This window comes from Trachemys scripta, chromosome 4, assembly GCF_013100865.1.
Source record: "Trachemys scripta elegans isolate TJP31775 chromosome 4, CAS_Tse_1.0, whole genome shotgun sequence".
In the NCBI taxonomy this organism is placed as follows: domain Eukaryota; kingdom Metazoa; phylum Chordata; order Testudines; family Emydidae; genus Trachemys; species Trachemys scripta.
Genome location: NC_048301.1, coordinates 32240167 through 32264641, shown reverse-complemented (window position 1 = coordinate 32264641; position 24475 = coordinate 32240167). Strand labels below are relative to the sequence as shown.

The window sequence follows — 24475 nt, the reverse complement described above, 5'->3', positions numbered from 1 at the left end:
ACCAGTTATATCTAAATGGGAAAATACTTAAAAAGCCACATGCTTTCTGAAGGAGACATTTATGTTTGAGTGAAATGTTCGTTCAAAATTCAGGCTAATTCTAAGAAACTTCCTCTTAGGCTATGTCTTCACTTTCAGTGGCGTTTAGAGTACAGACACTGCATGCCCAGCAAGCATGGATACCAATAGCAGTGTAGATGGGGAAGTACTGCCTTGGTGAATAGAGTTACAGACACGCCAGATCTCTTGTGTATGTACCCTATGCTGCTCTCTACACTCCCAAGCAGTGCCTCCCATGAGCCTGTTTTTAGCAGTATAGTATCCAGCTGTCTACCTGCTGCTGGAGTCTTTCCCCCAGTGAAAGACTCTTACAGTGGGGAAGGGCTCCAATAGTTGCCCACCACAGGGAAGGGCTCCGATAGTTGCCTGCCAGCAGAGCCTTTCCCTGCTGCCTCCCCACTGCCAGAGCCTTTCACTGCCGTGTGTAACTACACGCTGCTGTAGAGATGCAACCTGCTTTTCACTGTGGTGTGTAGTTACCCATACCTTATATGCCACCACGAGGATAGACAAGGCCTTAACTGCCTGTATCTTTTGGGAATGGACAGGCATTGAAAAGTGGATAGTGTTATATCTGCTTTTCTGTGTGTGAGGATAAACTGTTCGCAAATCTGTAGAGCAAGATGTTGTAGGAGTTACATTGGTTTGTTTGTTTTTGTTTGATGTAGCAATATTTAGGAGCCCCAGTCATGAACAGGATCCCATTGTGCTAGGAACTGTACAAACACAGATGAAAAAGATAAGCCCTGCCACAGAGATCTTATATTTGCATTGTTCCCAAAGTCATTGTATTTTGCTTGTTACATTGTATAAATGTTACTTATTCCATACTCTGTTATAAGTAGTACATTTTAAGAAAACATGTATGAAAATGAAAACTTAAAAAAATTGTGTATTACTTGAAATTAGGGCTGTCAATCGCAGTTAATGCATGCAATTAACACAAAACAAATTAACTATTTTAAAAAAGTCTCGATTAATTGCACTGTTAAATTTAAATTAGCATTCTATTATGGTTTGTTATATTTGGATTTTTCTACGTTTTCAAATATATTGATTTCAGTTACAACACAGAACACAGTGCTCACTTTATATTTTTATTACAAATATTGCACTGTAAAAAGGAGAAACAAAAGAAATAGTATTTTTTCAATTCACCTTATACAAGTACTGTAGAATGTAGAATTTATTTGTTTTGTTTTTGAGTGCAGTTGTGTGTAAAAAATGTACAAGTCGAAGCATGAAGGGGCATATGTATGATTAGCATATCTGGCACGTAAATACCTTGCAACGCTGGCTACCACAGTGTCATGCAAACACCTGTTCTCATTTTCAGGTGACATTGTAAATAAGAAGCAAGCAGCATTATCTCCCATAAATGTAAACAAACTTGTTTGTCTTAGTGATTGGCTGAACAAGAAATAGGACTGAGTGGACAGGTGAATTGAAAAATGCTATTTCTTTTGTTTTTCTTTTTTACAGTGCAAATATTTGTAATAAACAATAATATAAAGTGAGCACTGTACATGTATTCTGTGTTGTAACTGAAATCAATATATTTGAAAATGTAGAAAAAACTCCAAAATATTTATAATTTTAAATTGGTATTCTATTATTAAGTGTGATTAATACTGTGATTCATCATTTTTTTTTAAATCTCGTGATTAATTGCTCTTTTTTAATAGTTTGCCAGCCCTACTTGAAATGTACTCTAAAATATAATAAGTACTGCTGTACGCATCTGTAATTTTGAGTGCAAAATATTTCTCCCTGTAGTTGCTGCTTTGGTGAAGTCTCTCCCCCTCCGCCCCCCTTTTTTTTTTAACTGGCCTTTCCTTTTCTCTCCATTGTAAGTTTAACTATTGTATAGATGTGGAATGGCTCATAAGACAGTATCCACAGGAATTCAGGTATGACTTTTTAAGGATGTTTTATTAATATGATTTTAAAATAGTAATGTTTTTTGTATATGAAAATTACTTGTGCCTGGATGCACAAAAAGAGTTAGGTGGCTAGGTCCCTGTTTTAGGTGCTTAAGTCTCAGTTTCAACTTCACTGCAGTGCACAAAACTCCTGCTGAACTCATGTGGCACCTCGGTTTTTGCTGTAAAAGTTTTCTAGGTGCCTGTGTTTCTGTCTCTGAGCACGCACATTGCTGCCTCACTCTAGGTGCCTGGGAGCCTATCTTCTGCCTAAGTCCTCTGACCCCTGGTGCCTAGGTTAGCCCACACTAAAAATGCCAAGGTCAGGGCAGGCTGCAAAAAAAACTGAAGGTTAACACTGAAGTTAGACTTACCAACCAGTCACAAACTGTGCTCCTGATCTCCCAAGCTGGTTATCAAGAATCTGAAAAAAAGAAGTCACACAGCCCTCTTTATTCCAGTTCTCTGGCTCCCAGTCAGCACATAGGTCCAGTAAAGTGAGAAGTTATTTAAAAACTCTGCTCACTATACAAAATGTTCTTCTGATCCCCAAAGGGCCAGTCACATTACCAGATCAATATTCGTTTGGATCTTACCCAAAATACCACATTGCCAGCCAATCCTTTAGTATCTAAAATGAAAAATTTATTATAAAAGAACAAGAAGAGAGTTGTTAAATGGTCAAAGTGATCAGATACATACATAAGACTTCAGAGTCCGTATATCAGGTTCTTAGCAGCATTCGTGAGTTTTTCTGGCTTGTAGAGTCCCTCTGGAACACATGCGAAGCTTGGATGGGTCTGTCAGTCCTTTTCTTTGTTCAGTGCTTCAGTTTGTAGAGAAATTGCAGAGGTAAGAAGCAGGATTGAAGACAAAATGGAGAAGATGCAACTTCCTTTTTATATCTTTTACCATGTGGCTTGTACTTTCTTTGTCCCAAACACAAATTTACAGCACGTGGGAGTCCCCTGGTCATCCGCATGTCTCTACATATCCTGCTGACTCATAAGTGAAGCCCCTGTCTTCTCTTAATGGGTTAATTGTATAGCTGATTTTACTTCATGGGTCATGGAATTGGCTAGATGGGCTGATGCCAAGCTGTCTGGGGATGTGACCCAGAAAAACAGCATAGCTTTGAGATACAGATATATCACACATTGATAACACACAATAGAAAGATGATACAAACGTATGAACAAGATTATCATACTTGGCAAATCCTATCTTTTCTACTGATACCTTACATGACAAATATTATATACGATTCATTGCAATTTTATAATATTGGTATCAATAATGTTATAAATGGTCACTCATATTCCATACTGTGTCGTAAGCCCTACAACAATTCACAAACCAGGGTAAGATAGGCATTCGAATGCCAAAGTCACATGCAGGGCCTGATCTGGTAGGAGGACTCTGGTCACGCTTACAGCACACACAGTTGTGGATGGAGTGGAGTGGCAGGGAGATAGTAACAATATTTGGGATTGTGATAGTACCCCGGGGGTCAGAGTCCAGTCATTCTGTGGGTGCTGTGCAAGCATAGTTGCTGCCCCAAATGATGAGCAGTCTGAAAAGACCAGAAACGAAGGGGGAGTGAAAAACAACATACAAGCAAAATAGTCCATGTGGCAACAGGCACATTTTTTGTTAATTCCTCCCCTTAACTAACACACACACAAAGGGTCTAAGCAGGAACATAAGAACGGCCGTACCGGGTCAGACCAAAGGTCCATCTAGCCCAGTATCCTGTCTACCGACAGTGGCCAATGCCAGGTGTCCCAGAGGGAGTGAACCTAACAGGCAATGATCAAGTGATCTCTCTCCTGCCATCCATCTCCATCCTCTGACAAACAGAGGCTAGGGACACCATCCTTACCCATCCTGGCTAATAGCCATTAATGGACTTAACCACCATGAATTTATCCAGTTCTCTTTTAAACGGTGTTATAGTCCTAGCCTTCACAACCTTCTCAGGCAAGGAGTTCCAAAAGTTGACTGTGCGCTGCACAACAAGATACTCCTGTGGCTGGTAAAAAGATTAAAAAATACAAACTAACAGGGAGAAACGTACTAACAGGCAGGCTCAAATAAATGAATAGCATTCAGCCCTAAAACTGGATGGCCTGGTTGTACAAAAGGAGTTAAATGTTGTGATGCTGAGTGTCTTAGCACCTAACTTTTGGGCACCTATAAAATCACTGATTCACAAATCCTGAGTTTGGCATCTGGGCTCTCTATAGAATAAATGTGGAGAGAGGCATCTTAGACTGCAATTGACAAAACCCAGCATATGCTAGAAAAGGAGCTGCTAAGCTAGCCAATGGCAGATACCAACAAGAGGGTGTGTGCTAAGCCCCACCTATCTCATGGAGATATAGGCACCTAAGTCCAGGCTGCAGGGAGGCATGTATCTCTGCCATTCTCAACTCAGACTCTCTCTTTCCTGGAGTTGGGTTACTGTGCTGTTTTTGGAAGAATCCGGGAGGGGGAGAAACTCACTCCTTCCCTTGTAACTTTTAGACCAGTGGTGAGGGTACGCATCTGGGCTGTGGGAGACAAGTTTTCCCTTGGCCTGAGGGGGGGAAGGGATTTGAACAGGAATCTGCCACCTGTCAGGTGAATGCTCTAACTGCTGGATTATTCTGATGTGGGGCTCCCTCACTCTCTCCTGTTTGAAGCTGTTCCACTTTGGATAAATAATTAGTCATTTGGACCAGAGAATGAGAGAGAGCAAGCAAGCAAACAGGAGTGACTCTCTAGCCTCATGGTTAGAGCACTCATCCAGGATGTAGGAGACCCAGGAGCTAGTCCCCCTGTTCCAATGACTCTTTAATAATGAAGCTTCAGCAGGAAAGATTGAGGGAGCCCAGTATCAGAATATATCACAGTCCAATGGTTAGAGCACTCACCTGAGAAGTAGCTGATCCTTAGGCAGAAGGGGGTCTTGAACCAGGCTTGTTGTTTTCCTCCTTCTTAAAGTGTGTGTGTGTGTGTGTGTGAGAGTTAATGAGTTTGTTAGTTAAAGGGAGGAATTAACAAAAAATGTGCCAGTTGCCCTACGGACTTTTTTGTTTCTATGTTGTTTTTTCACTCCCCCCTCCTTTGTTTCTTGTCTTTTCAGACTGGTCATCATTTGGGGACAGCGAGAATGATAGACCTCTGGGTGCTATCACAATACCAATTATTGTTAATATCTCCCTGTCACTCCACTCCATCCTCATCTTTGTGTGCTGTAGGCTTCTAAATAAAATGTGTTCATCATTCTCCTAAATGTCACTTTGCTGTTTCCATCACACTAGAAATGCAATGGAGTGGAGCATCAGGGAGTGAATAGGACTGTCAAAATGCTGTGGTGAACTTTGAGCAGGAGTGCTATGCAGATCACTGCCTAAGGGAGCCTTTCTCAATACTTCTGAATCTAAGATCTTCCCAGAGGATTTCATCTTCTGCTTCCTTTTTAGAGAGACAAAGTGGGCAATATGTTTGGACCAAGTTCTGTTGGTGAATGAGACAAGCTTTTGAGCAATAGAGAGTTCTGGGTGACCTAAAGAAGAAGTCCATGTAACTTGTCTCTTTCATCGAGTGCCTCTTCAGGTCACCCAGAGCTCTGTGTAGCTCGAAAGCTTGTCACTTTCACCAACTGTTGTTGGTCCAGTGGAAGATATTACTTCACCCACCTTGTCTCTCTCAGATCCTGGGACCAGCACTGCTACAACAATGCTGGAAGCCTTCCTTCTGAGACAGTTTCCTTTATGGTCTCTAAATCACTCCCACTTCTCTTCCAGCTGAGTTTCTAGCACCTCTTTCTCATAAGCTTATATCCTAATCACTTCTTTAAACTAATTTCTTGGTGTTATTGAGGCAGTGCAAATTATAGCTCCCTTTCTTTGCTAGAGTGTGTGAGACAGGAACCAGAAATCGTAGCTATATGAAAGAGTAGCTACGGTAGATTGCTGCCTCTGGGTAACCTGCTAACTGACCTGATAACATTTTTATTAAAATCATCACATTTTAATTTTGTTTTAAGGAAAAAACCATTATTAATAGTACATGGTGAAAAGCGAGAATCCAAGGCTGAGCTGCATGCACAGGCACACCCATATGAAAATGTTCGCCTTTGCCAGGTAATTCACTCTTAACTCATCCTTCTTCTGACAAGAGAATATTGTAACCTCTGCTGGGATACTGTAATACAAAGGACTATGCTAGCATAGATCATAATATTGTAGGGCAAATGGTATTTTATGAGTTCCATTTGTCTCCACACCAGTGGTTCCCAAACTGGGGTTCATGAACCCCTGGAGGTTCGTGAAATTTTACAGGGGGTTCTCGGGGGAAAAATCCCCTAATGGCAGACAGAGCTGTGCCTAGGGACCCTGGGCAGCATGGAGCCAGCAGCCCAGAGCCCCTGGAAAAGGAGGTGGATATTTTTTGCTGTTTTTAAAATTAAATAGGCAGCTAGTATTGTTTTTTAAAATTATTATGAAGAACAAGTTTAAGCTTTGTTGTAACGTGCGCTGTTTTCCTGGACTGCTAAAGACTGAATGCTTGTGTAGGAGGAACTCTTTTTTTTGTGTTGGCTTCTTAAATACCTTCATGCTGTTTCACATCTGATACTTCTTGATGAAACGTAGGAGCCTTGTCTTATAGTAGACTTATTCAAAGTGATACAAGCTACGAAAGTGAGATCTTGGAAGAGTGTTGCTGTTTTCATAATGTAATAAAATACTGTAATGATTAATAATAATAGTGTGTAATAAGCATGTCATAAAAATTCTATTTACAAGATCATTGCTTTTATAATTTATACTCAGGTAAAGGAGAAAATCACTGGAAATATTCATTTTTAAGAGGGGGTTTGCGAGACTTGACATGCTAGTGAAAGGGGTTCACAGGCTGTTAAAGTTTGGGAACCACTGCTCTCCACCGACTATATTTTCCTAGTAGTGTGGTGTTATATAGTAGAGGATTTGTTTGTATATAATGTCATTCAGTACCTGATCATAAATCCTACAACTTCGGTGGGCTCCTCCACAATAAACGTTCATTGTATTCAACCTATTACTGAAATAAAAGGAAGCCATTTCTTTAAAAAAACAAACAAAAAAAAAAACCTCCTAAAGACATGGTTAGGTATTTGAATATGTAAATTAGGTGTGGCCTATGGTATTGCAACTACTAGATGCCAGTGATTAACAAATTAAAATATTGTATTCCCCAAGTAGTGGTCTGGAGTGGTCTGAGGGTGTTGCCCCTCCTCTCCCTGGACAGTGTAAATAAACAGTGTAGAAATCTAGAATTACCTTTCATCTGTAGTTTCCTGTATGGCTTACTTCTCTCTCCCCATGAAATACACCTTATTTTTAGCTGCCTGCAACAGAACTGTTACACCCCAGAAGACTTCGAGTGTCTTTGGAAACACCTCTCTTATGATACAAAAAGAGCATGGGCCTAATGTCTCAGTCACAAGAATGGTGTAATATGTAAAGATTATTCACTTTTAGCAATTGGAGATTGCATCTACAGGTGCTTGGGGTAAAAGTGGCTGTCTTGTAATTTTGTGATTTCTCCACTAGAGAGCAGTAAACTGAAGCAAAATGCAAGCTGCAACCTTTTCTCGTTTTAATTGTAGCAGGATGTTGGTTTTTTTAATGAAATAATTACCTAATATTCATTGTTGTTCTAGGCTAAGCTGGATATTGCCTTTGGAACTCACCATACGTAAGTAATTGCTGTGAAGCATGAAAGTCCAGTTTTAAAGATAATAGAAAATGCTGGGGCTGCTGTATAAAATGTATGCATTATCTCTAATGCTTTAAAGAACAATTCATAGGGTGGGAAAGCTGGGTTATAAAGATATGCTTTTGAATTTAAAGGCTAGTCTGTACGTTGGTGGAGACTAAGGTTTCAAAGAACTATGTAGTGTTCCCTATGGTATTTACAAATGTTTATAAGTGGGGCCCTACCAAATTCACAGTCCATTTTGGTCAATTTCATGGTCATTGGATTTTAAAAATAGTCAGTTTCAAATGTTTACAGCTGAAATTTCACAGTGTTGTGGTGTTGTAACCATGGGGGTCCTGACCCAAAAGGAGGTTGTGGGGGGGTTGTGTGATTGCCACTCTTCTTCTGCTCTGCTGCTGGTGGCAGCACTGCCTTCTGAGCTGGGCAGCGCCCAGCTCTAAAGCCAGCGTTACTGCCAGCAGCAGCGCAAAAGTGAGGGTCACAGGATATGTGGGGGTGGTCCCTTGGATCCTGGCACATGGTAGGCACTCCCAGCTGGGGTGCCACCAGCCCTGCCCCTTTCCTACAATAGCCAGATATCATGGGGGAGATCAGATTTCACAGTCCGCGATGTGTTTTTCACAGCCATGAATTTGGTTGGGCCCTATTTATAAAGATCACAGTGCTTTGTTTCATTTCTCAGCCATAGCTAGCTTTATGAAGGAGACTTAATGTTTTTAGCCTGTAATTCTTTTTCTCATTTAATAAGTCATGGATTTCTAGTCTTTGATTTAAAAAATTATTCTAGGAGATTAAAACACGCTGTCTATTTTAAAAAAAAAATGTAAGTGGGCGAGAGGGTGACTTGCAAGTTACAAGGATAATTTTTTAGTCAGCAAACTGAAGGTAGCAGTAAATAATCAAATTTGCACATAGTCCAGGAATTAAGGCTGCTGTTCTGTAAGCAATCTTGGACAGATTTCGGTAGACCAGGCCACTCAAATATGCTGCACTCACTTTTGCAGTTACAGTTCTTTCTTACAGTGCGATACAAACATGTATCTTTAAAAATATTTACAAATCCGGACTAATGGCCATTCACTACAAAAGCAAGTTTAAAAGGAAGCTGATGTCTCTTTGGCAAGTTTTAAATGATGTGTATGTATATATATATTTAAGATGAAACTTGCATTTTATAGTATGCTTGTGGTTGACAGGATTTATTGCTGAAAAATGACACTTGTGACACTGTCAAGATTGGAACCTGAACATTGTCTGCATTGTTACTGATAAAACAAGCTAAGAACTTTTCTGTCTGTTAGTGAAACAAAACAGTTATGGTGCAATTCATCTGAATGCAGATGGTACCCATAATACCCTAAGCACTACTTAAGCAATAATAACTTGGTGTTTAATGGTGCCTATGCTGGTTTACAGGTTATCTGAACTGGAATGAATTTAATCCTTGATGCTATGTCAGTACACATCGTCCCATGATCACATATAGTTTAACAGAGGAGAAAGGCCACTTCTATATGGTTGGGACCTCTCCTTTCCCCCCATATTGATATCATTGCTGTTTTCCAGTGGCATGTTTTATTCCTGTACAACTTAGGTTTTAGACATGTCAGAAAAGGCTCTTGCAGAGTGAAATTTCGAGACATCTCTGACATGTCTTTTCTTCTATCTATTCTTTGGTTTAGAAAAAAATTCTAGGAGAATCAAACAGGTTTGCTTCAGAAAAAGAAAACAAAACTGGGACCAAAAGGGTTAGATTTTTAAGTAACTGCTTCAAATAGGAGTTTCGGAAAATGGGAAAACTGTGTCACAAATGGACTCTTTACAACTTGGTGTAGCAGAGTATTGAGTTTGCAACCTGCAAGCCAAAAGTAGAAAACTTCCTTAGTCACTGGATACTTTCTGGGTTTGAGATAGAAAAAGGTACTTCTTGGACTTTAGACATTCCAACACCTAGCTCTGTTGAAACTGGTTACAAATTTCCATGGAAACTTATAAAAAGGTGAAAAAAAAAAGCTAAAAAGTGGGTTTGAAAGGATGAATGTCTTAAATGAACTTCCTCATGAATTTCCCTGCAGCTGACCTTCCTCTTGTTTATGCAGAGAGGGGAAAGCAAGAGAGGGGGAAAGAAATCAGTACTTGTAACAAACAAAAGAGTCATACTGTTCCAGTCAGTTTCTCTTTTTGGATGAGACAGGCTGTTGTCTGTTTCTGAGTCAAAGAAGTTAGGCTGCAGGAATGAGTGGTTATTCTTAAAATTACGTTATTTATTTAAACAGAAAGCAGTTCTTAACCTTAACAATAGCACAGCTGGCACTCCACTATCATCCTTTTAAAAAAAGCCTTCAGATGTTTTTGTCTATAATTAGTTAAATGGTATGAATAACATTGTGTAGCATAGCATGAACATCCCATCTTCATTAAAGTATTCTCTGTCTGCGGCATTTTATTTTGTTCCCCCCAATATATTTTGAGTTGTTTTAAATGATCATATTAAATGTTATAGTTCTATTCGACCCTAATGTTTTTAAAAGGTGCATCCTCTGACTGCCTTTCAAAAGTGCATTACCCAAAAGACCTGGTCCATTGCAGATGAAGCTTTGCGGTCTCCTGTGGGCCCAGCAACTGAAAATATTTTAATCGCAGACCTTGGAACATAACAAATCCCTTCTCATTCCAACACAAATGGAGAAGACTGTAACATGGGGGTGTATCTTTTCTTTGTATGTTTCTGTTGGTTTGCTTTTGTGGATTCAGGCTTCAACCACTGTGTTTTAGAGGTTGCTGAAAGAATATTTTTGACAGCTGCCATTAACTTTAAGTTGATCATTCTTATAAAGATTAGACTTTTTCATAGAAGTGTAGGACTGGAAGGGATCTTGAGAGGTCATCTAGTCCAGTCCCCTGCACTCATGGCATGATTATTATCTAGACCATCCCTGACAGGTGTTTGTCTAACCTGCTCTTAAAAATCTCCAGTGATGGAGATTCCACAACCTCCCTGGGCAATTTGTCAGAGCTTAACCACTCTGATAGGAAGTTTTTCCTAATGTCCAACCTAAACTGCCCCTGCTGCAATGTAAGCCCATTGCTTTTTGTCCTACCCTCAGAGGTTAAGGAGAACAATTTTTCTCTCTCCTCTTTGTAACAACCTTTTATGTACTTGAAAACTGTTATCATGTCCCCTCCCAGTCTTCTCTCCAGACTAAACAAACAAATTTTTTTTTCAATCTTCCCTCATAGGTCATGTTTTCTAGACCTTTAATCATTTTTGTTGCTTTTCTATGGACTTTCTCCAATTTGTCCACATCTTTCCTGAAATGTGGTGTCCAGAACAGGACACAAAACTTCAGTTGAGGTCTAATCAGTGCCGAGTAGAGCGGAAGAATTACTTTTCATGTCTTGCTTACAACACTCTTGCTAATACATCCCAGAATGATGTTTGCTTTTGTTGCAACAGTGTTACACTGTGGACTTTTATGTAGCTTGTGATCCACTGTGGACCCCCCCCCCCCCAGATCCCTTTCTGCAGTGCTTTTCCCTAGGCAGTCATTTCCCCTTTTGGATGTGTGCAACTGATTGTTCCTTCCTAAGTGGAGTACTTTGCATGTGTCCTTCAGACCATTTCTCCAGTTTGTCCAGATCATTTTGAATTTTAATCCTGGTCTCCATAGCACTTGCAACCCTCCCAACTTGGTATCGTCCGCAAACTTTGTAAGTGTAGCTCTATCTAGCTTGTATTTCCTTAGTTTGTTTATGAGAGGTCATGCAAGATAGTATCAAAAGCTATACTAAAGTCAAGATATACCACATCTACCGCTTCCCCCTATCCACGAGGCTTGTTACCCTGTCAAAGAAAGCTATTAGGTTGGTTTGGTTTGGCACAATTCGTTCTTGACAAATGCATGCTGACTGTTACTTATTACCTTATTATCTTTTAGGTGTTTGCAAATTGAATGCTTAATTATTTGCTCCATTATCTTTTTGGGTACAGAAGTTAGGCTGACTTTGACACAAACTGTAATGTAAAAATGCTTATTTCATAGTCCAGCCACACTGGGTAAAGAATTTGATGTATGAGTTTCCCGAAATTACATTATGTTGAGATCCCTAACTACATTGCCTTAACTATGTCATGAGCACAAGTGAAACTACAATATCGATTTTCAGTAATGGGTGTTTTAATCTGAGTTTGCTGAACACTAATGTTCAAAGATTAAAGCAAAATTTCTGAAGGTAGTATCAGCCACATGAGTTTAGAGTTATATTCTGTAATAGTTAAGAGACTGCATGATACTATGCTAAGGAAGAGATGGAGGTCCCTTGTAAACCTCTGTTTTCTCTGCAGGGGTGTGTGTGCATGCGTATGTATATACGTGTGTGTTTGTGTTCTCTCTCTCTCTCTAAAATAATATTGCAGGATCCTGGTCTCTCTCTTTTTTTATATATTTTCCAGGTCAGTTATATGACAGACTCAGGAGTCAGGCTGCCTAGACCTTACAAAGGCTCCAGTCCTTCATAGTGCAGTTAATTATCCAAATGATTTGGGAGGAATGGGGTTTAATAGAGCAATCTTTTGAATTTTTATTGTGCTTTGTATTTTCTTACTACAATACTTCATGAATTTTGTGCACTTATTTCTAAGGAAAATGATGTTGTTGTTATACGAAGAAGGTCTTCGAGTTGTGATACACACATCCAATCTTATTGATTCTGATTGGGACCAGAAAACTCAGGGGTAAGCAACCATTTTTTTGTTATAGTACAGGCTTTGCTACCTACCAGTTGTTAAACAAGGAGGCTACATGTCTCATGCTGTATTGTGTGTTGAAGATGACCTGAAAAATGAAGTCAAGTATCAGGGGGTAGCAGTGTTTTTGTCGATACAGATTAGGAGTCCGGTGGCACCTTAAAGACTAACAGATTCATTTGGGCATAAGCTTTCGTGGGTGAAAAACCTGCATCTGTAACTTTCACTCCATGCATCTGAAGAAGTGAGGTTTTTCACCCACGAAAGCTTATGCCCAAATAAATCTGTTAGTCTTTAAGGTGCCACCGGACTCCTGGTTGTTGTTGTTCATTTTTCAAAAGAACATGAGGAATGGACTTTTTTTTTTTTTTCTTCTCCTTTCCTGTTAAATAAATAAGGCCTGCGAGGTGTTCGTGTGTAGTGTGATTTTTTTTGGCGGGGGGAGGTTGTCTTACTTTTACTATCTACTGTGGCTCTGCAATGCCATGTCAGGGGAAACTGGATTTACCTATGCAATCACAATGGACACATAACGGGGGACATGATTTGGACTCTCACTCTCTTTTATTGATGTTAATTCATGAGAATAGAAAAACACAGGCTGATTTTCAAATATGGAGGGATTTGAAAAACTGTGGTCAAAATTTTAAAATTTGGATGTGTAAAGTTAGCAACCCAAATCCTCATTTAGGCATCTAACAAGTGAAGTGACTATCACATGCACTAAACTTGTGCATCCCCATTGACTTCCATGAAAGATGCAGTTGCTCTGAAAATAGGGAAGTGTATTTAGATGTCCAGATTGAGACATCTAAATGTAGGCAGCCAAGTTTAAAAAAAAATATATACTTGGCCTACTGTATGTTCTTGTAAACTGACCAAATTTGATCTGGAAACAACTGAGATACAATTAAACATTCCATGATACCATTTTTAGAGCGTCTCTTTTCAGAATAAAACTGCACTTTATTGTGGTTGCTTCCAGATGACTGATTAATCATAGTTGTATTTCCTTAGGACTTGATTCTTTGAATACTATAGATGTTTAACTGATTTTCAAAGGTATTTAGGTGCCTAGTGTTTTGAAAAAGCCCCATATCAGATGAGTCAACTAATTCCTTAAATGTCTTCACTAAAATTTCATCACCATTAAGAACATATCAAAGATGGCTGGCTGGCCTTATAGGATGAGTAGTATGGGAGGGAACTCTCAACAATAAGAGTAAAGCTCATCTGTGCGGGGAAACAGAACCTTCTCTGGGAGTGGTCCAAGACAATGCAATGGATTCTGCCACAAACTCGCCATTTCTTGCTCCAAATGCTGGGCACGTTTCTTTGACTTTGCATTCCCTAATTTAAACGCATAGCAATAAGTATATTTATTTAACAAACTAAAAAAACCAAAACAGTCAACAAACCTCTACCAAAACAAGACACTTGATTGTGTATACTTCTCCCTTTGGGAAGAGGATGAGAGAACAAATGTGACATATGTAGTGAGTATGCTTAATGCACTATTGGACAATGCTCAAATATTGCCTTCATCACCATACTATAAAAAAGTATATAGACTAGAATAGATCTCCCCCTCTGCTTGCTTGCTTGCTCTGTGCAAAGGCGTGTCACGGTCAGTATATGCAGGGGACCCTAAGGACTGTTCTCCAGGTGCCTCTGGCGGTGCACTGACAGATGGGGAGAAGGAGGGGCAGAGGTGAAAGTAAACTGGTATGGTCCGGTACAGCGTACCGGCAAGAGCCAGTACGCCATGCCGTACTGGACTGGCTTCCACAGTGGTGATTTAAAGGGCCCAGGGCTCCAGCCCTTTAAAGCACCACTGGAGCTCTGGCAGCCAGGGCTCATGCAGGGATTTAAAGGGCCCGGATCTCCCGAGCCCCGGAGCTCCCAGCCACCTTTGCAGCTGGTACCTCCGGGGTGATTTAAAGGCCCTGCCTCTTCCAGTTGAGGCTATGTCCCCGCTCAGGACTTTGGCGTACCAGTAAGTTCTTTAAGTTACTTTCACCCCTGAGGAGGGGCCATGACCTCACTTATTGTGCAACGGCCAGTGGAGTGGGCCTAACATATGAGGGGGAGTGTGCCTCAACTCCTGAAGCAGGGTAGCAGTGATTTATGTGCCAGGGAGTTCTAAGGAATTCTCCTGAGGCAAATTCTGGCACTCACACCTGAGGCAGGGTGTGCTTTAATGGCATGACAGACTCCTACATTATTAGAAGTCTAAAATTTTAGAAAATAGGCTGCCTAAAATATTTGACTTGGCAAGCTCAGTTATTTTTGTTGAGCCTTAAGTTTCTTTGTACTGTAGCAGAAGCAGAGGACACTTAGCAAAAAATGGCCTTAATTGTTTGGTTTTAGCACTTAGGGGCCACAATCATGAGTGGGACTCCATTGTGTTAAGTGCGGTACAAATGCAGACTAAAAAGATGGCTCCTATCCCAAAGAACTCGGTTAAAATTATGGTAATGGCTGAGATCCGAGCTGTGTGTAAGACTGTAAGAAAACCACAGGTTGAGATTTTGTTGTGGAAACCACAACTTTGAACATACACTGCAACTTTTAGCACACAGCAGCTTTTTATAATTGCTGCAGGTTTGAGTAGTGTTCTGATACTGTGCACCAGGTTGCAAAGCCACTCACTCAAATTTTGGGCATCCAGGTCAAATTTAAGTAAGTGGCATTGCGACCGGAGAACTCAAATTTAAACTCCACACCAAAACCACAACTATAACAAACAGTGGTAGCAACTTCTGCACCAATAAATCATGACTTTCTTAGCTGTAGCTACATGTAAGAAATGTTATCCTTACCATATATAAGAAACCTAAGCAGGCCATCATTTTTTTTTTCTTCATTTCTGACCACTTCAGGTTTTTGAGCCAATTTCAACCCTTTCGTTATGAGAAGCTGTCTTCATTAATTATGTAAAGATTGACCCATTTAGATAGAAAGTTCTAACTATTATGAAGAAACCAAAACAGCTACTTAAAAGTCCACACATTTAAAAAATGTTATATAGTCTCTCTACTGAGCAGATATACTCCCAGTTCTGTTGATTAAAACAGATACTGTATGGGAGACAGCATAACTGAACAGTTTTGTAAGGAATATTGGCTCATAAGCATTCTGTCAAGACAGTTATGAGTGTTTGGTTTCAGAGTGAGTTTTAAGTGTTTGGGGCCTTCTTAAACCACTCTTTTATGGTCTCCATCTCACTGAAGCAAAAGCCTATTAGGGGTTTTTGAGAAGCAGCAGAAAACATAACCAGTATTTCTGGTTTTAAAATGTCTCATTTTTTTAGAGATACGTGTGACTTCAGTGCTTTTCTACTCTCCGGTCTTCTTTCTGCCAGTTGGATTTTACAGAGAACCATGCAGGCATGAAACCAGGCCTTTCTGAGTTCCTGGCAAGTTTCCCTACTTCTCAGTCATTTAAGAAAGAATAATTTCTTATTTATCAGAACTTCATCCATCACAATTTGTGTGTATTAACTCTGGTATCTAGTTGTTGCAACATGCAGTATTCCCAGTATGATGGGTCCAATTGGAATTGTAGATGTTTCAATTATGGAAGACAGTACATATCCTTTGAGAATTTAACAAAGGCTTTGGTTACTATAGCTACAGTGATGTGAAATAGGAAAGGATATCTCGATGGTGGGCTTACAGTTTACCCAGAATGCAGATTAACTCATAAGGGTGCTTTACCATTTGCCATAGGGAAGAAAATAAGACCCAAATTTTTTGTTCTTACAAAAGCATGTATATGCTTAATTCTGGTTTGTGTAGTGGTGGTTGAAATTGGCTATAAATAATCTTCCCTAATCTCTTTCCCTGAAGGAAAATTACATTTTGGATGACAGTCTTGCTGAGGGACAAGAGATGTGTTTTTGAAAAAAGAGAAAATGTGTTAAAGCAACTAGTAGATTGTTAGACGTGATAAAACCACTGTTCACACAAATGCAGATCTATGCTACATCCATCACTAATGCAAAGGTGCTGTCTTTTCGGCCAACATATGGTAGAACTATTTTTATTGTTCCTGAATTTGAAAGTAGTATTGCTCACTATTTTGGAATATCAGCATAATGTTTTGCTTTCTGTGATCATGAATTGCCTTTGGAAACCTTGAGAGAACTTGTACTGCAGGGTTAAGCAACAGCAGCAAGGTATTTTCGGCATCTGTATCTTTATGAATACCCCTTATTATTTATATAGCAGTAGTGCCCAAAGGCCCCAAATCAGGATGGTGGGTCTATTGTACTATGCGAACACCTGGAAAGACTGTCCCTCCCCCACAGAATTTATAATTTTAAAAAGGTAACCTCTGTCCTACTCCCTTCTTCCTCTCCCTCTCCCTCCCCCCCTCCCCCCACTAACAGCTTCCTTGTGCCTCGTTAATTTCAAAAGGTTGTCTGATCTTCTAATACTCTCAGGAAAAACTCTCCCATCCTCTTCGTAAGGCTTTGGAGAACCCTGAACAGGAGATCTAGGGTTGTGAGGATGCTCATGGCAGCAACAGTAGTCTTCTATCTAGAACCCTAATACCCTAATCTTCTGAAGAGGACACTACTGACTTCCTTTGAAGGAGGATAGTGGCAGAGCCGCACCCTTCTCCATAATAGAAAGGATTTTGGGAGGTGACTGTGACTCACTCCCCTTTCTTGTGTCCCCACTTCTTCTGTGCTGAAAGAAATTTTGGAGTGACAAATGATTGTCCCCCTTATTTCTTCAAAGCATACAGACCTTTCAGGTCCTCTAGCTTTGGTTCATTTAACTCTCTGTCATTTCATGAATTAGTAGATAAATCTATTTTGCAGCAGAGCAATTTTCAATTTATAGTAACAATTCTGGATACAAGTATTACTAGTCAGTCCAAACACTGGCATTCAGACTATTATTTATTTAACATTTGTATATCTGTAGCACTGTAGATTTATGGGACGGGGATAAATAGTTAAAGTGGTGCACAGTCTGTGACCCAGGGAGTGTAATTGCAGGCTAGTGTTCCAAGAAATTTATAATGGATAATACGTTTGCTATTCTGTTTTGACAGAATAATAAATTGTGCTCTTAATTAACCTTCCATTTATATCTGAAGAGTGAGCTGAGTCAGCTGAGATTACTGTGCATGCTTGACAAATTGATTAAGCCAGTCATTTTATTAGTAATTATTAGCAATTAATAAAATGACTAGAATCATCCCCTAATTAAACTATTTCTATCTGGCATTCTGATTGGACTACTGGATCTGCGTTTCTTAGAATATATATAATGCAATATACGATACGTGAATAAATATAGTGACTTAGTGTTTCTTTCCTACTTCTTTAGAATATGGCTAAGCCCCCTATATCCACGGCTACCGCATGGAACCACTGGTTCTGCTGGTGAATCTGTAACCAATTTTAAGTCTGACCTAATACACTATTTGATGAGTTATAATTCCCCTACTCTCAAGGAATGGGCTGACATCATCCAAGAGCATGATCTTTCAGAAACCAGGTATGTATCATCTCAGGCTACCTTTTAATGTGAATACCTTTGTGCTCTTTTAAGAGGCTAGGCACTCAAGGCACTAGGTTATACAGAGTTGGGAGGGTTTTATTTAAGAGATTTCTGATATATGGATTTTAAGAATTGTAATCAGAAAAACTAATCTAGAAATGCAATTTAATATTGTCAGTTAATGTACGTTAAGGGGTACAAAGTTCCTTGGCTTTTTATAGTAATTTTAGGATAAGCCACTGGACCCCAGAACTAAATGAAAAATAGTTTATTTAAATGTAGAATTTGTAAGCACCAACTGGGGTGTGGGCGGGGAAGAGGAAGCTAGAAGACCCTCTGTAAACTATGCTGGAAATGCAGAGAACCCAACTTTAGAGGAGAGAAAAACATTTTCTGTACAAAAAAATTTAGAGAGGGATTTTCTATTAGCAATAGTAAAAGACTCTCTGCTAAAAAGCAAAGAATAAAACTGTATATAACTTTGGGAGAAAAGAAAGAAACGATATGGAGAGTCTGGCATTTGCTACCAGGCTAGCAATCAGAAATGGACAATAGTAACATAATACTCTGAATACAATCCAGCTACTCTGTATTATTAATTCTGTTGTATTTATGTATACTGTGTTTTGGTCATGCTTATATATCAGGCCATACTGATAAAGTTACTTAAATTGAAATCAGTGTTGAATCTTGTAAATGAAAATTGTCTGTGTAAATTTCTCTCTAATGTGCAGTTTTTTAGATTCAGATTGAGATTTACATGCTAAATGGAAGATGATGGCTTTGTCTATAAAATAAAGTACTCTATCTTCCACTTTCTGTTCCTCACCTTGCAATTCTGGATGCTAGTTTGCTTGAAATGGCTTATGTCCCCGACTCATTTTTATCTCCTCTCTTTTATTTGGTAGATAATACTTCAAATCCTAAATGAACTAACATATTTAATGTTTTTTAAGAGTATATCTACTTGGATCAACCCCAGGACGATACCAAGGCAACCAAAAAGAAAAATGGGGTCACCTTAGATTTAGAAAGGTATTGGAATTGTTACATTCACTTTTTTCTCTTCTTTCTTATTTTCCTTCTCTCTTTTCATAAGAAACTTTTGTGCGGACTTCTTCTGGTTATTTTTAATGTTTCCATCTCTTCATTACAGTTTTCTAATGTTAACTGTAAGCTACTTAGCTCCTTTCTTCCAACATATATGGCTGTCAGAATGACATTTTCTAAAGGCAGTGGCAAAACCATAGATAATGGACTCTATATATCATGATGACCGACTTGTTACATATGTAGGTAAATAGCAGATCAGAAGCCATTTTAGTGGAAGAGGAATACTTACCTGAGTAGGCGCATAGCAAAAGTTGTCAGTAGGCATGACCGAGGAAAAAGTCAAATAACATATTTTACTATAGAATATCTTTCCACTAGGGATTACTGTAAAATACTCTATTTTGTATGGTTCTGTACAGATTTATTCAGAACTGTAAGAAGATACCTCATGTTGTCTGTTATATGCACATTTCCAAAGTTGAGAAGGCACTCTATACCTAACACTTCTTTGGCATGTAGTAATTTCATGCTCTGCCAAACTTTTTACCTGTCTTTCACAAATGTCAGTGACCTGCTAAATGTGTCATTTTGTCCCATTCATTTTCCACTCAAAGAAGTATCCACCCTTTGACCTCCCGTTGAAATCTGAGCTACACGCTCCCTCATTATGACATAATGGAAAGTCAGAGACTGCAGATAGTTTTCAACCTTTCACTGGACAAGAAAATTATAAAGGTTAGATCCCCCTTGTAAAGTAAATGTTTGAATATGTATATTTATTTTGTGGTTGGAATGAAAATCTCACACCTTTTTAGAGTGTGAATGCAGCTCTCATCAGGAAGCCAGTTAGAGCCTCTGTTGTGTCTAACCTTTTCTCAGATAATTTAATTGGCATTTACATCCTTGTGAACTTGGTTTTGCATATTTTCCTAATTAGCTTTTCAGTAAGAATATCTTAGAAAGAATTTTGAAGAGGAAATTTTTTTTCTCCCTCCCCCCCCACGCGCACGCGCGCACACACACCCCGTCTTTCCTTTCTCTGTGTATCACTTTCACTCTCTCCTGGGCATCTGAGGCTGGGAATTTTCAAAGGAGGCTAAAGGAGTTAGGTGCCCAATATCCATCAGATTTCAAAAGACTTAGGTGACTAACTTTCTTAGATTCTTCTGATAGTCCCAGCCTCCATGTTTCAGGAAGTATCTGGCAGTTTTAGCTCATTTGAACAAAACTATTCATAATCTCTTTTCCTCATGGAAGACAGCATCATGGTTTTGAAACTAAAAAAAATTTTTTTTTTTAGTTGAGTAGCTTTTTATATTGGACTCTTGAATAGATAATCCAACTTTTTTCACTAGTGGCAAATGAACTGCTTAATTATAGAGAGCATCAAAGGAGCTTGAATACTGAAACCTGGCTATAAACTTTGTTATGTAGTTTGTGATGTAGTTTGACATGTTGAAGTCTAACCAAATGTTTTTATTTTCCTGAATAGCTTTTGAGAGAGTATACATCACCAATACCAGCACAAGAATCTTGGCCGGTGATAGGACAGTTTTCAAGTATTGGATCAATGGGAGCTGACCAATCCAAGTGGTTGTGCTCAGAATTTCGAGAGAGTCTGGTTACGCTAGGCAGTAGCGTGAAGACTCTTGCAAAACCTGACGTTCCTATTCATTTGGTATGTTTTCTAGGTGGTGGTGGTTGGTATTTTTATTTGTTTACCTACTTATGTGTTTTCCAGTGTTCAGAGTAGGATAACACAAACAAGTCTCATTGTTGTCAACATCAGTTTGCCATGATTTCTGAAAAAAATTATCCAGGATTTTCCACTTAAAATTGCCGAAGTGGAACAATTTTTTTCTACAATTATTTAATGATAAAGGAATAAAATAGTTACTGTACCTATGTGATGGACAAAATCATAGCGCTACACTTAAAGTATAATAAGCCTTAGAATCGGGCTTTCAACTTACAGGACAATTCTCCAATGTTTCTTAAGTCAGATATGAGACATTGGTGGTATATCAGCAGATGAGAATTAAGTTTTATTCTCTGTGATTTCACTCAATAATAAAGGGGATGAATTGGCAGAAAACATGGAATTATTTTCTGTCTGTAACCAGTAGAGATGACAATTTTCTGTATAACTAGATCTTTGGTTTAGTTTTTTGTGTTTTTCTGCCTTTCGTAATTATTTCACAATTCTATCCTTTTTTGTCAAGGTAATTTGGGCAAAACTAGCCCCCTTGAGTTACCTCTTGATTAGTATATAACCACATCTGTATACTGTATATGTGGCGACATTTTCTCTATCCCAGTAGAAAAACTAATTTAAACATGTCAAGGCTGCTTCCCCATTCTGAACTTTAGGGTACAAATGTGGGGGCCTGCATGAAAACTTCTAAGCTTAACTACCAGCTTAAATCTGGTCCGCTGCCACCATTCCCAAAGCTAGTTCCCTTCCCTGGGAAGCCTTGAGAAACTCTTCACCAATTTCCTGGTGAATACAGATCCAAACCCCTTGGATCTTAAAGCAAGGAGAAATTAACCATCCCCCCTCCTTCCTCCCACCCACTCCTGGTGGATCAAGATCCAATTTCCTTGGATCTTAAAACAATGAAAAATCAATCAGGTTCTTAAAAAGAAGGCTTTTAATTAAAGAAAAAAGGTAAAAATCATCTCTGTAAAATCAGTATGGAAAATAACTTTACAGGGTAATCAGACTTAAAGCTCAGAGGACCCCCCTCTAGCCTTAGGTTTAAAGTACAGCAAACAGATAAACACTCTAGTAAAAGGTACATTTACAAGTTGAGAAAACGAAGTAAAACTAACACGCCTTGCCTGGCTATTTACTTACAAGTTTGAAATATGAGAGACTTATTTAGAAAGATGTGGAGAACCTGGATTGATGTCTGGTCCCTCTCAGTCCCAAGAGCGAAAGAACTTCCCAAACAAAGAGCACAAGCAAAAGCCTCCCCCCCCACCCCCCAAGATTTGAAAGTATCTTGTCCCCTTATTGGTCCTTGGGTCAGGTGTCAGCCAGGTTACCTGAGCTTCTTAACCCTTTACAGGGAAAAGGATTTTGGAGTCTCTGGCCAGGAGGAATTTTATAATACTGTACACAGGAGAGCTGTCACACCCTTCCCTTTATAGTTATGACAAAACATTTTTAAGAAAAGGATTTAATGTAGCTATTTTAGCTCTACTGTAGGATTTTGCCAACAGCACTGTGACCATCTGGGTTTTAAAAAAATAAAAACAGTTCAAAGGAGGGAGAAATTGAGTTATGGAATTGTAGAAAGATCCTAGATCATTTTACAAACTGTATATATGAGAGTTGGCCATCACTAAAATACATCTTCCACTGGAGTAGGATGTAGCAGTCATTCTCAAACAGAAACATAATGTAATAGGTTTTGGGAAGAGAAGGGTAGAATCATTTTTCTTTTGAAATTGCAAGGAAAATATAAGGGCTGGTTTACGCTGAAAATTTACATGTTTTGGCATCACTAATCTCTCACGGTTGTGAAAAAGCCACACTACTGAGGGACATAGCAGTACTGACCTAACTCCCTGGTGTAGACAGTGCTAGGTTGACAGAAGAATTCTTCGGTTGACCCAGCTACCATCTCTCAGGAAGGTGGATTATCTACAGCGACAGGAGAACCCCCTCCTGTCGTTGAAGTGAGCGTCTACACTGAAGCACTGTAGCTGTGCTGCTGTAGCATTTTCAGTGTAGATATACCTTAAGTAGGGACAATGTATTTTGCCTGGAACACCAAGAGGCAACATGTATAGTCCCTCAAAGTCCTCTGAAATCTTTGTGACCACAAGTGGAGAGAATTTTTTAACTTTAATCTAGAAGATGGTATTTTCTTCCCACAGCTGCATTATGTTTTCTATTTTGGAAACTGATGAGATCCCAGAAACATCAATTTTGTTTTAAGTTCAAATCACCAAAGTGTTCTAAAATGTAGTTCCCAAAATGTGAGGTGTTCTGTTTCCATTCCACATCCTATAATCCCCTCTTTGTGTATCTCCTCAAGTGGCAGTATCCATGTCACTTGCACTCCTCCATCGTTAGACATAAAAGAAAAAAAAAGAGAAGACAGAGTCTTGTAAACTAGAAGTTAGGAATAGATTTATCAGTCAGGGAAAAGCCCACTGTGACCTCAGGGGCATTACTTGGAATATGTTTATTGCAGTCTCTGCTGATTTCAACCCTGAATTTCATGGATATTCACTCAGCAGCAGTATAAGATAAATGACAGAATAAGTATTGAATGTTTACTGGTTCATAACTAATTTTCCACTTTGGGTAGTTTAATTTCAATGAAATTTAGTTAATAGCTTTTTTTTTTTTTTAATTCTAAGAAGACTCCTGTATCGTGTTAAGTGTTCAGACTTTTCTTGCTTTCCTGGAGGAGTGTGTCCTTTTATTCCACATCATTTGCTAGGAATATGACTTGTCAGAATAGTCAGTGTTTAAAATAATAAGATTCTAATATCTTTATTTCAAAGTTAGTAATATTTTATTAGAACTGCATAATTTCAATTAGCTTTGTTTGATTATTACATTTTTTTTTTTTTTTTTTTTTTTAAAGATTTACCCTACTGTGGACAATGTGAGGCAAAGTTTGGAAGGATATCCTGGTAAATAAATGAATAGAAAAATTATTTCTAAAGTTTTTTGTGATAATGCGTTGTTAGACAATGTGTAAATGTTTCAGTGATTGGTGTTTCTTCTGAATGAGCCTCAAGCTGCTGGCTGTGTTGGGAAGACTGTTGGGTTATTGGCTAACAAGCCAGTCTTGTGATTTGTTTTTGGAGCTCAGACACCAGCACTGCAAAGCTTTCTGTGTATTGGCATGTAAATAACAAATCTATTCCAGTTTGCATGTCAGATACAGAATACTGTTCCAGGTCAGAACTATGTGTTAGTGGTACGTGGGATCTGGCAACAAACTGAATGATTTGGATGTGCTTGTGTTTATGCAAAAGTCTTCTCTACACTGGGTTTTGTAAGCAAGAATAGTAGAAGGCTTGATTCATGTTCAACCAGGGCTTAGACATGGAACATAATGGAGAATAATATAACATATATATATATATATATATATATATATATACTCGTCCATAAGCTGAATATTTTCAGTAAAAAAGTGACGCATCAAAGAGCGGAGGGAGGCTTATAAACGGGTCTACACCAAAATTTGATGATTTTAAACTCTATGGAATCATTGAATTGAATACATAATATACATTGTTGTATTGTTTACTTGGAGCGTCTGCAGGCATGGAGCTCCTCAGTTCCCTGTGGCCACGGTTCACCATTCCCAGCCAATGGGAGCTGCAGGAAGATTCCGCAGTTCCCATTGGCTGGGAACGGTGAACCGCGGCCACAGGGAGCTGAGGAGCTCCAT

The 24475-nt window shown here is 39.0% G+C and overlaps 1 protein-coding gene across 4 annotated transcripts in view; it reads left to right on the top strand.

Moving 5' to 3' along the window:
- The window catches only part of TDP1 (tyrosyl-DNA phosphodiesterase 1), a 111847-nt gene that overhangs the window by 4171 nt on the left and 83201 nt on the right, over positions 1 to 24475 (top strand). For all 4 annotated transcript variants that reach the window (XM_034768109.1, XM_034768105.1, XM_034768108.1 and 1 more), the window contains exons 4-11: positions 1915 to 1970; positions 6016 to 6112; positions 7675 to 7709; positions 12376 to 12468; positions 17826 to 17996; positions 18956 to 19034; positions 20545 to 20730; positions 23657 to 23705. In XM_034768109.1, coding sequence (XP_034624000.1) covers positions 1915 to 1970; positions 6016 to 6112; positions 7675 to 7709; positions 12376 to 12468; positions 17826 to 17996; positions 18956 to 19034; positions 20545 to 20730; positions 23657 to 23705 — 766 coding nt within the window. The remainder of the gene's footprint in view (positions 1 to 1914; positions 1971 to 6015; positions 6113 to 7674; positions 7710 to 12375; positions 12469 to 17825; positions 17997 to 18955; positions 19035 to 20544; positions 20731 to 23656; positions 23706 to 24475) is intronic.